Source organism: Mastigoproctus giganteus, chromosome 8 (genome assembly GCF_048544385.1).
Source record: "Mastigoproctus giganteus isolate SK-2022 chromosome 8, ASM4854438v1, whole genome shotgun sequence".
NCBI classification, from domain to species: Eukaryota; Metazoa; Arthropoda; class Arachnida; order Uropygi; family Thelyphonidae; genus Mastigoproctus; species Mastigoproctus giganteus.
In genome coordinates, this window is record NC_143582.1 from 194361746 (window position 1) to 194375416 (window position 13671).

Sequence of the window (13671 nt, forward strand, 5' to 3'; positions counted from 1 at the left end):
CAGCAATCAACTACCAGCTGGCTAAAGACAAATTTCCACACATCTATTCTACAACTGTCTTTCCTAAATTTAAATTTATGCCACCTCTTGCTCGTAATCTGAGCAAGAGGAAGAATCCCATCGGAATTAAGCCTGCTCAGCCCATTCAAGGCCTCATACACCTCAATCAGATCACCTCGCAGACACCAGATTAGTCTAGTGCCTAGTCTCCAGGTATGCAATTTGCAGAACTTAAGCTTTTCTTGGTATGAGGACCCCTTTGTAACCCCCTCACCAATCTTGTTGCCCTTCTCTGTACGAGTACTCAAGGCATGACCTGACCATTGCCTTATACACAGGGATAATCTCCTCCTTTTTCCTACTAGCACAATTACTCCTGGGTCTTTTTCATTTTCTACCACCCTAAGTGTAGTACCACACAGTACGTTTCTCTGGGGTTACTTCTACCCATATGCAGTACTTTGTATTTCTATCCATATGCAATACTTTGTATTTGTAATGTTAAACTTCAGTTGTCAGCCCATCTGCCCAACTTTTCTAGATACTGTTGCATTAGCACACTGCCATCACTGTCATTAACAACCCCTGCCAACCTTTGTATCAGCTGCAAACTTGGTCATTAGGCCTGATATACCTTCATCGATATCATTGATAAATATAAAAAACAGTGCGCCCAACACCGAAACCTGGGGGGGTTGACATTAATGACATTAGTCCACGAAGAGCAGTGTCCATTGGTTACCACTCTCTTTGTTCTCCCACTCACCTGGCCGAAATATTAATAATAACTGATCGGTTGATTTGGAAACAAGACTTTTGTGTTGGAACCTATTTTATCTTCTTGTGAAACAATCAGAAAATGAAATAATTGAAATTTCTTCTGCCATCATAATATTGTGACATTGAAACCGTTGACTACTCACATGATTACCATCAGTTCTTGTGGCTTGAGGCACTTCACATTGCTACCTGCAAGCATACTATGAATCACAGTAGGGGAGTTCATATACATTCCATTATGGAGTCTGCCATTCTACAGTGCAGTGAGTGCTGGCATGCATTTTGCATGTGTAATGATGCATCACTGGCACCAGAGGTGATTTTATGATCGTGCCCAGTCTTCTGTTATGTTAACCAGTGTATATTTACTCAGTGCATCATACACTAACTAGCTGACGAAGGGACACCTTGTCCTGAAAACTACTATTTTATTCCTTTATTTTAACGCTTTTATATTGTATTATATAAAATTATTTTAACTTTTTTTTAAACTTTATTTTAACATTTTTATATTGTTTTATATCTGTTTTAATGCTTTATTTATGTTGTATTTTATTTTATTTTAATAAAGTCTGACTTAACCAGGTTGTCGGTTGTGACAAGAAATTATAGTGATAATATATAACAACATGATAATGGCCATAACTATAACAAACGTGGAAGGGGAGACCTGACACTCAAACCTTTAACTTCCATACTACCCAGGGATTGAGGAGAAACTCTAGAATCATCTATTTTCATGGGGTCCAAGTTCTGTTTGAAAGGCAGTAATATGCTTAAAGAGATTCTGAGAGACATGTTTCTCTCCACCTCAGAACTCCATAACAGTTTATAAAGATGGATTGGTACTATGGAAAATATTGTAGAGATCAATCCAGTCCTTAAGCTTGGTTAGGGAGGTATTTCTTTTTATATTTCAGCGAATCACATTTTAAGGTTATCGATGGCCATTAAATATGACAACACAGCTAACCTTTTCTGTGAAATCAGACATAATGTAAATTATTAAGGATATTTAAATGGAGGCTGAAACTCAAGGTTTCCTTTGATCTCTGAGGGAAGAATTACCTATATATAGGACTGATCCCAAAGATTCCCAGTTTAAAGATCCTAACAAAATCTTTATAATTGGTTAAATACATGGGTTCTTGGCTTTTTTGTTAGGTTAGGTTACGTTAGGTTACTAAAATACAGCTACTTCAAATTTTGTGTGCAACTTTTAAGCAATATCAGTAATTATGGTTATTACATTTAATTCTATTTTATTTGCACTTTAAATCAGAACACATGTAATAAAACATTAAAACTTTTTGTATTGGTGTCTTCAATAAACAGTAGTGATAAAAGTGTAATAATCTAGTTCTTCTTCCAAACATTGTTGCTTTTCATTGTTCACTTGTTTCAGTTGCAAAGTGAAAGTATGTTGTACAGTTTTGCTTTGATTACACATTGCCAAACCGGTAGATGTCATCTGATTATAGGCAAAGCTACAGGAAATTCAGATAAAGATAAAATTTGTATGTATTACTACAGTATTGCTAAATGTGCATATTCTTTGTATTTTGGCTGTAAGACTGGTGATAAGGAGAAAACTTTGGCTCCATATATGTGCTTTATTACTTTTATAATGCTTGAAACATCTACCAATTTGTGTATATTAGTATCATTAGTAGTAAAAAATGTTATACAGCATCAGCCAAAACAAAAACCTTCACACATTCCCTGTTCATCTCCCTCTGATAATTTGTCTAGTTCTCTAAATTTATTCAAACAGTCCACTTCCACAATACCAGATTGGAATTTGTTTCAACGATAATAAACCAACCACTAGCTAAAAGCAAATTTCTACACATCTGTCCTGCAACGTCCTTCCTCAATTTAAATGTATGCTACCCTCCCCCAATATGTGTTGTCTGATCAAGAGTAAGGATGCTATTACCATTTATCTTACTCAATCCATTCAAAGCCTTAAACACCTCAATCAGATCTTGTAGGTGCCTAGTTTCCAGTTGCTGCAATTTGCAGAAGTGAAGTTTTTCTACTGTCTTTAAAGTTCCATTGTTATGAAATAAATAATAAATTCTGTTGTTTCTGTAGGATGAACAGATATCTAGGCTTTCTTACATACATGAAGAACTTGGAAAAAAAGCTGCAGAATGCGATGACTTGAGAAAGGTAATTACTTAAAATTTTTGCCTTTTTTTTATATATATATATATTCTCTGAGATTTTTCTGAAAATCAGTTCTGACATTATTTGTTAGAATTTATTTTCAAAGAAAATGTTTAGATTATGTATATATATTAATTTATATATAATTATTTTTTCAGCAAATTGCTATAGCTAAATGTACAGGAGCTCAGACATCATTATTGCCACTTATATCAGAAAGTAATGTGACTAACACTTTTCTAAAGAAAGTAAGTATGTAATTCGCTTTACTTTTTTTTTTTTTTTTTTCTTCCTGCAAGCTTAACAATAAAAAGAATTAAAAACCTCCCAGAAACTTTATAATTCGTTTAACAAATATACGTGGTCTTCTTCATGACAGTATAGTGATTTTGTCACTTGTTTAGAGAGGTCTAAGTTAGAGCCTTTAGAAATTCCTCCCATAGATGGGAGGAATTTCTAAAGGCATCTTTAATTTGGGTTATAGTATTAGCTGATATCAGGCAGAGGGGTAGAGTTTCCCTGTGAGTTATTCTAGGCTTTTCAGCCCACAATCAAATCAGTTCATGCACACACTTATGCAGACATGATACACATAATGCAGTGTAGTCTAAGTTGCCAATGCACCTAAAATTCAATAACGGTGGTGAACTCACTTCTAATTTCATTCATGCCACTCTTCTAACCCCATTTACTTTTGCTGACAAAATCTCAACGTTTGGTTTTCTTGACCATTCACTCATCTCATTTGTTTGCTCTAATTATTTGCTCCATGATTCCTTCTGCTTTGGCAATAGTACCTGTATGTGTCCACTGTGATTTTCCTTGTCAGAGACTTCCCAATCTATAACCTATTCTTTTTTGGATCTGGATAGAAAAAAAATTTTTATCTAAAATAAAATTTATCTTATTCTGTCAAATTCATTTCTTTTTTATTACCCTCTGAAACTGACAAATCACTGGACTTTAGGGTATTCCTTTGAAACTTGACTTTCTGGCAAAGTAATTTTCATTAGGGATTTTAATGTTTAACTCTGGCTGACTTTAAAATACACGTGTGCATGCACGTGCACACACATACACACACTTTGGATAATCACATAAAGGAAACTCCGATTCAATAACAAATTTTTATAAAAACTTAAGTGTAAGGTGCGTTGGTTGTCTGGTGGCACCAGGGGGTCCACCCACATCTCCACGTTGCTTTGTAAGTGACAACTCTGTGGAGGCCAGAGATTTAAAATGTGTGGGGAGTGGTTTGTTGTGTAGTGTTATGTTCTGTTGTTTCTCTGGCCATTTAGCCATTGGTCCCCCTACTGGGACCCACCATTGCCCACACTTTGCCACGAGGAGGCAGGTCAGGCACCCAGTAAATTGTTTAAGTACTCTGGCAGGCCCCACCACCTATTTTCCGAGGATTTCAGTGGCAAGACCTATATATATATATATATATATATATATATATATATATATATATATATAAAGGGGGTGAACACTAGAATTTGGAAAGTCCAAAAGAAGTTTACGTGAATTGCCTTTTTAGAAGTATTTGTTTGGTTTTTTCAGGCGATATTTTGAGCATGTGCATTTGTGCCCACTCCTGCAGCTGCAAGAGGGCAGCATTTGATCTTTGCTCTACAACCACTCGCATGTTACCTTTTATAAGAAAAATCATTAATATCAAATTACTGTTGCTCAGAGCGAAACGGATACAAAAATAGATTGTGACAAGTTTAATAATAGGAAAATATACATATATTAGATTAGTATGTATCTAATCTAATATATGTATATTTTCCTTATTTCCATTAGATTTCCATTAGATTAGTATGTATCTAATCTAATATATGTATATTTTCCTATTATTAAACTTGTCACAATCTATTTTTGTATCCGTTTCACTCTGAGCAACAGTAATTTGATATTAATAATGAATCCAGAGTGCACAGGCCTCTTTAATCATAAGGAAAATCATGTCATCTTCAAAGGCCAGGCTTTCCACGGGGGCCCAGGTCCAAGGCCAAAAATTCGTCCACAACAATGTTCCAGAAGAAAGGCCAAGGATTGAATCCTGTGGGCAGCTTTTATTCACTCGACATGTCAACTCAGAAAACTACATATCTGACTGCACAATTACCCTCAGGTCTTTCTCATTTTCCACTACCCTGAGTGTAGTACCACACAGTTGGTATGTCACTCTGTGGTTACTGCTACCCATATGCAGTATTTTACATTTGTCAATGCTAAAATTCAGTTGCCACCTCTCAGCCCATCTGCTCTATTTTTTCTAGATGGCATTGCAGTAGTGTACTGTCATTAGTATCATTAACATCCCTCCTAACCTTCGTATTGTCTGCAAATTTGGACATTAGGCCCAATATACTTTCATTAATATCATTAATAAATACAGAAAAGAACAATGGGGACATTCCATTAATAACATTAGTCCACGAAGAGCAGTGTCCATTGATTACCACTCTTGTCTTCTCTCACTCAACCATCCCTCTTTCCATAGCAGCAATTTGCCCTTTATGCCATACTGCTCCAATTTGTACAATAGCCTTCCATGTGCAACAATATCAAAATTATTTGTTGGTATAATGCTATAATCATGTCCTAGGGGTAATGCATTAGTAGACACAGTGTGTATGAATGGCTTGCCTGCAGTCTTGTTCTGATGCCTTGTGATTTTTTTGTATGGGAGTAGGCTAATAGAGAAATCAAATGAATATGAAACGTCATTATGCCCAACATTTGGATTATGAAAGGCATTTGATTCTATACAGCATAAGGCAATGTTCCAGGCACTGGAAAGATGAGGCATAGACATCCCATACATTATGATTTTGAAGAAAATATATGAGAATGCTACCTCCTTTATTAGACTAGACAAAGACAATAGCAAATTTAAAATTGAGAAAGGTGTTTGACAAGGAGACCAGTATTTCCGAAGTTGTTGACTGCTGCCCTTGAAGAAACTTTCAGAAGATTGGACAGCAATCCCAGAGCAACGTATCAACTCTGCGGTACTACACTGACAGTGGTAGAGAATGAAAAGGACCTGGGGGTAATTGTGCAGGCAAATATGAAGTTCTCTGAGCAGTGCAGACGGGCTATAAGAGTAGCTCATGGTGTCTTGTCAATGATATACAGGAATTTTTCTAGCAGGGATAAGGAGGTTATTATTCCCTTGTATAAGGCAATGGTCAGGCCACACCTAGAGTACTGTATACACGTCTGGAGGCCTCATTTCAAGAAGGATGTAGAGCTGCTGGAACGAGTACAGAGAAGGGCAACAAGATTAGTGAATGGAACAAAGGGGTGCTCTTACAAAGAAAGGCTTAAGTTTTGCAAATTACAGTGTCTGGAGACTAGGCACCAGCGAGGTGATCTGATTGAGGTGTATAATGATTTGAGTGGTTTGAGCATGCTCAATGCTGATGGAATTCTTCCTCTTGCTCAGAATAATCACCTGAGAGGGCATAAATTCAAATTGAGGAAAGACATATAGGGTAGACGTGCAGAAATTTGCCTTTAGCCAGCGGGTAGTTGGTTGGTAGAACAGACTTCCATCTCTTGTCTTAGAAGTTGATAACCTAAATAAATTTAAGGCTCAGCTGGACAGGTATTTCAAACAAAAGGAGGGGTGAAGTGGAAGTGGGTTTTTTTTTTTTTTTTTTTTTGGCGGATGCTGCATAAGCTTGCTTTCTTGCATCATATGCTTCTACTAATGCTAATGGTTGCAGAAAGGAGTCAATATGAATGGAGAGCCTAAACCATTTACGATTTGCAGATGACATTTTGATCATACACCATGATCCCAGAGAATTAGAGGAAAATTTTAATCAGTTATTTAGAGTTCGTAAGGATTTTGGACTAAAGATGAATATGGTAAAGACAAAAATAATGATGATAAAGTATGCTGCAGGAAAGGATATAATCACTGAAGGAGCAGAAATTGAAAAGGCAGATTCATATACTTATCTTGGACAAGTCATTAGCTGTAATGATGCTAAATGGCTGGAAGCCAAGAGGAGAAGAATAAATTTCAGATGGGTGGCATTCAGGAAGTATAGTCATACTGAGGAGCAATATCCCAATTTGTCTGAAATGTAAATAATGAACCAATGTGTACTCCCCCACCATGACTTATGCAAGTGAAACTTGGGCACTAACCATAAGAATGGAAGAAAAGCTGAAAACTACAAAGTGAAGAATAGAACGAACTATATTAGGAATCAGACTGCTAGATGAGAAGAGAAACTCGTGGATTAGGCAGCAAATGAAAGACATTCTTATCAAAACTAAAGAACTGAAATGGACTTGGGCAGGACACAGCTGGAAGACATGATGACAGACGGACTAAAAAAATAACAGAGTGGTACCCAAGAGGGGCTAAAAGAAAACCTGGAAGACAAAAATGGAGATGGACAAATGAAATTCCAAAGTTCGTGAGCAGTAAATGGATAGCCATTGCACAAAACAGAAGGAACTGTAAAGTTGCTGGTGAGGCCTTCATCCTGCAGTGGATTGACAATGGCTGATGATGAGGCTGAGGAAAAGGTTTACCATAAAAAAGGAAAAAAAAAAAAAACAATTTGGATAACTGGAAGTAACAATTACAGATGTGCTCATAGACATTTCAATTAACTTTTTGCATTCTGCAGTAATGAAAATACCAGCTTAAATAAATGTGTTGGAAATGCTGGAGCATGTGTGGAATTTTAAAATATAATGCCAAAAACCTCAGTGAATTATAATCATTTAACATTAGTTTCATTATCATTTAAATATTTTAAAACATAAAAGAAGTTATGGTGATTTAATTTAAAAATAGGAAATGATTTATCAGACATCTTGTAGATGCTCGGTTCTATTAATTTCATTGAAGACCTGCCAGAAGCTATCATGAAAGAAGAAAGATTTGATGTGCAGTGGTCCTTGAATCCTAAGTGCAAAAACCTTGAAATTATTTTGTAGCAAGATTCAGTCGTAGACTCTATCTTACTATAAAATACCCATGTTGACAGTGAAATTTAATTTTCAAAGTCTGGATTTTTCTGATAAAAATTACAAAATCTCCTGCTTTCCAAAAGCAAAAAAAGTTAAAGGTTAACAGTTATGTGTATGTTATGAATACAAATTCAGTGTGTTTGCTATAAGACACGTTAATTTTTCCTTTTTTTTTTTTAAATTCCTCTAATTTTAATCATACTTTCTGTTTTGACATTTAGAGAACGTTACCAAAAGCTAAATTTGGGCAAAGAAATGTTGAAATCATTGACTACTTTTCTGATGAACTATCAAATGATGATGAGGATGATGAACTCAATGATGAAAATGATCCTGATTGGCGGTTGACTCCTATGTGGAAAAGAAAGGTAAGCTCATCAAATGAAATTTACACAATTTTAAATTAGTAGAATATCTTTTATTTTAGAACAAGTTCTAAGTTTATTACTATTATTAGTAAACATTTAAATACAGTAAACCTTCACCAATCCCAATCCGGTTTCAGTTAATCCAGATGTTGGATAAATCCGGATTGAAATATGAAAAATTCTGTTCACAGTTGAGTACATTGAAGGACACACAGGATTTAGGAAGGCAGTTGAGTTACTCTGACTGTGCACTGATTGGCTGCACAGAGAGAGAGAGAGACGGAACGTACATTACATTGTCTTGCTTGTTGTTCAATATTGTTGTTGACTGAGTCTGACGGATGTTATTGCTTATATCGCTTCATTTGGATACTTCTTTATACATACTTAACATATTTTATATAATTATGGGTTCAAAAAATTTAAAAGTAGAATAAAAAGAAAACACATTACTTTAACTATCATTAACAAGCTCAAAGTGAAAGAGCAACTTGAAAATGGTGTTTCTGGGGAAAAAAATTAAGATTGCAGCAATTAAGAAGAAACTTCTTAGCTCTGCAAGAGATGGTATTGATGCAGTAATCAATTATGTTCCCTTGACGTGGACACCTGTACGTGGTGAGGGGACCTCCCAATGATGCTGCTGGGCTTCCAAATTAGCTTCACTGGGATCTAACGCCCATACCTTGGTTCCAGGGTTACATCTTTGGAATCCGGCATGTGCAGCCATGCGTCGCGACCCGTGGAAACTCGGAAAGGGGGATCCTGGTGGTTGAGGGGCCCAGCCTTGATACACCACTTTGGCCCCTGCTTTGATAAGACGGGCGGTCCCGGACCGGCCCGACTAGGATCAATCGGCGGGTGGTTCTTACTGCTTGGGTCAACTGCGTTCCAGTAAGTCTCCCTCCCTTTGGTCCTGGGATGGGATCAAGGCTTATTGGATACGTGGGTATGGCGCGCCTAAGGAAACTTGGCATCCCATTCGTGTACGCAGTACCTGCTAGTTCACAAGTGAGCGTCCCCTCGTAGGGCTCCGTGGTGGGTGAGGTACTTAAGGCATCTGAAATTTTTATCTTACTCATATGAGTAATTTAAATTCTATTTCTTCTGGGGCCCCAAAAAGGCTCCTACCTAACCAGTCGGAAGATACCGATAACTGCAGCTCAAAAAGGCCCAGAACTGAGGAGAGACCACCATCTGTGACACCGCTTTTCCTCATTCTCCATTCCACCGGAGAGCAGGCACGTGGGAAAATGTCACCCTTTTTCATCCAGAAAGGATTAGAAGGGTTGACAGGATCTCCAAAATCTATCAAAAGGCAACGTTCTGGAGACATTTTAGTTGAGGCTGCAAGCCAAAAACATGCACAGCAACTACTGAAATCCACATTGTTGGGGGGATTACCCATCATCATTACTCCCAATAAAACCTTGAATTTCTCATGAGGTTGTCATATCAGAGTGGTATCTTCTTCGTGTTTCTGAAGAAGAGATCTGCTCTGAACTTAAAGACCAAGGAGTGACGGCTGTCAAAAGAATATCGATGCGGAAGGATGGGAATCTCGTCCCTACCCGAGTTCTCGTCGTAACGTTCAACACCCCATGGCCTCCAAGTTCCATAAAAGCAGGCTATTTAAACTGCCCAGTGAGGATTTATATCCCCGACCCACTGAGGTGTTTTAAATGCCAAAAGTATGGCCACTCTCAAACAGCTTGTTGTGGCACCCCTGCCTGTGCTCGCTGTGGTGCTAAAGACCATGAGAGCAAGGAATGTTTAGCTTCTAAGCAAAGTTGTACTAACTGCCAAGGAGAACATCCTGCATACTCTCGAGCATGCCAGCGGTGGAAAGATGAGAAGGAAATTCAAAAACTAAAAACAGAGCTAAACATCTCCTATCAGGAGGCCAGAAGACACATCCAACCTATAAACAGCACCAAGCCCTCATATGCCCAGAAAGCTTCTGGGAAAAGTACCATTGGTACTCAGACTGATATGAGTATTCCACCAAGGGAGTCATTTGCCCCCATTGCACGCTATTTATTAAGTTTCCAAAAGCCCACCCAAAAATCACAGTCAGCCGCCACTGCTATATCCGTACCTCCTTGTGCTCCACCACTTCCAAAACAGTGCTAAAGAAACTCCGAAGAAAGCGGGAACAGGCATCTACTATCCAAGAGACAATGGATATTGAAGATAAGGAGTTACAGCACGAGTCTGTCCTGGAACTCTTTGCGGAAGAAAAAGAAATGGATACAGGCCAACGTCCAGTCTTTCCAAAGTGAGATAAGCCCAGGACTGAGAAAATGAAGCCCTCAGCCCTTCGGAAGCCACCAGGCGGACCCAATAAATCAAAATAATGGGTACATTTAAATTTCTCCAACGGAATTGCCGTGGATTTTGTAGAAATAGAGATGACATCAAGGCTCTCCTGAGTAAGCATGAACCAACTTGCTTTTGCTTACAGGAGATGTATTTAAAGGCAAATGAGGACCCTTACTTATGTAACTGCTCAGTTATTCGCAGACAGAGCTGGGGATGGACCTGCTCATGGAGAAGTCGCTATCCTTGTGGGTAACCACAACCCCTTTCAAGCTGTGCTTCTTACCATTAATCTAGAGGCTGTAGCAGTTTGTCTTACAGTAGGGTTCCTTTTAACTGTTTACTCCATTTATTTGTCACCTGGGAATGACACCGCCCAGGCAGACCTTGATGATCTCATTAAGCAACTGCCACCCCCTTTTCTATTATTAAGGGATTTCAATGGGCATAATCCGCTGTGGGGTAGTTCTGACATCAGTAGAAGTTGGATTATCGAGCGATTGCTTGAAAACAATGATCTGACCCTTCTAAATGTGGGATCTAACACCCTTTTTCCACACAGCTACCCGTACATTTACTGCCATTGATCTTTCCATCTGCTCCCCTTCCCTCCTGCCACTGAGTATGTGGGAGGTTGAAGAAAACCTTTATGGTAGTGATCACTTCCCCGTGTTATCTACCATTTCAAATGGGAGACAATGTCACCAGTCGAGGCTACCACGTGAAAGATCGATCACGCCGACTGGAATGCCTTTCATCATCTGGCAACGTTCAATACCACTATAGTTGGCCAGGAGCCAATTAATGAGTCAGTAAAACACATCACAGAAAGTATAATCCAGGCAGCAGCAGTTGCAATTTCAAGGACATTGTCCCGCTTTCCACGTTTTCCAAAACCATGGTGGAATGGAGAATGCACAGCAGCTAGGAAGCCTCAAAACAAAGCATGGGGAATATTTCGTCATTACCCAATCACAGATAATTTAATAGCCTTCAAACGTGCACATGCCAAAGCACAGTACATTAGACATCAAAGCCAAAAGGAATCTTGGATCAAATTTTCATCTTCCCTTACACGGGCTGCCAATCCCAAAGCCATCTGGGTCAAAGTTCGGAAAATGAAGGGCAAATACACCCCACACCCTTCATCAATCCTGGAACATAATGGATGTACAATTGCAGATCTAATTGCAATTGCAAATACTCTCGGGGAGACATTCGCTAAAGTGTCTTCAGAAACATCATACCCCCCCCCCCCCAAAGTTCCTCGTGATCAAACAAAGGTCGGAAAAACATCACCTGAAGCTGTCCTAATAACTGCGAGGAATACAATCAGCCCTTTACACAGTGGGAGCTGAAAGCAGCACTCTCACTATCCAAGGCGAGTGCTGTTGGGCCAGACAACATCCATTATGAGATGATTAAACACCTTTCATCGGAATCCATGGATCGTTTGCTCTTGCTCTATAATAGAATCTATATTGAAGAGGCATTTCTGGACTCATGGCATATGGCAACCGTCCTTTCCTTTCCGAAACCAGGAAAGGATCCTGGTTTCGGTATTGCAAAAATTCCAAAAAATTACCGTCCTATCACTCTGACGAGCTGCTTGTGCAAGATCCTGGAAAGAATGGGCATACTCGTCTTTTATGGTATTTAGAAGCTAACGACCTCCTTTCCAGGATATAGTGTGGCTACCGAAGGAACAGGTCAACACTTGACCATTTAATCCGCTTGGAAACATCTATACGTGATGCTTTCCTGAAACGTGAGCACCAGGTGTCGGTTTTCTTTGATATGGAAAAGGCATATGACACGGCTTGGAGATATGGAATTTTAAAAGACATATATAACTTTTGTCTTAGGGGACACATTGCCCTCTTTATTAAAAACTTCCTTACAGACCGGTCTTTCCAAGTTCATGTAGGATCCACCCTCTCCCGGCCATTCTGTCAAGAAGAGGGAGTTCCACAAGGATCAGTTTTAAGCGTTATGCTTTTTGCTATCAAAGTTAACTCTATAACTGAACAACTTCCTCCAACCGTAAACAGTGCCCTCTTTGTAGATGACTTTAGCATCTTTTTGCAGTCATGCAATATGAGGGTCATTGAAAGACAATTGCAGCATGCCACAGACCACGTCAACTCTGGGCAGTGACTAATGGTTTTGGGTTCTTGCCACAGAAGACTGTCTGCATACACTTTTGTCGCAAACGGAACCTTCACCCTGAACCAGAACTTAAACTCGGACAAGACATCATTCCAGTAGCACCAGAGACAAAATTCTTGGGGCTCATTTTCGACAAGTTGACATTTTTACCTTATATTCGTCAACTGCGGACAAAGTGCACCAGAGGGTTGAATCTCCTATGCTCTTATTTCCTCCAATAAATGGGGAGCAGACTGCTCCACTCTACTCAGCCTCTATCGTGCGCTTGTCCGATCTAAACTAGACTATGGGTCCCGAGTTTACGCATCAGCTAGAAACAGATACTTAAATGGCTGGACCCAGTTCACCACCAAGCCATCTGTATTGCTACTGGAGCATTTAGAACATCCCCTGTCCAGAGTTTATACGTTGAAGCAACTGAACCACCACTGTCATTTCGACGAAAGCAATTGTCTTTAAAATATACCTTTAAATTAAAATCCCTGCCAGACAACCCTACGTGGACATCCGTTTTCAAGCCACGATGGGAAAACCTATATAGCACTCGTCAAACTGCCAACCGGCCTTTTGGTATCCGTGTCCAGGGGCTGCTCATAGAGCACATCATAGTAGACAATGTTGCCCAGTCACCAAGGCAACCACTTCCACCCTTGCATGCTCGCTTACCATCATGCGACTTCTCCCTTAAAAATTGGGGTAAGTCCATAACTCCATCTCCTGTCTACCACCAACTCTACACTGCCCACCGGGCTGAATATTCCGACTTCTTGCCTGTCTTCACTGATGACTCAAAGTCGGAATTGTCTGTTGGATCTGTTGCTATCTTTCCAGGTTGTTCTATATCTGGAAAGAT

The 13671-nt window shown here is 39.1% G+C and overlaps 1 protein-coding gene across 1 annotated transcript in view; it reads left to right on the forward strand.

The window, feature by feature from the left end:
• Positions 1-13671, forward strand: part of Klp3A (kinesin-like protein 3A) — a 188479-nt gene that overhangs the window by 139570 nt on the left and 35238 nt on the right. Inside the window, exons 19-21 of the mRNA XM_090380432.1 lie at positions 2878-2955; positions 3111-3200; positions 8184-8330. Coding sequence (XP_090236558.1) covers positions 2878-2955; positions 3111-3200; positions 8184-8330 — 315 coding nt within the window. The remainder of the gene's footprint in view (positions 1-2877; positions 2956-3110; positions 3201-8183; positions 8331-13671) is intronic.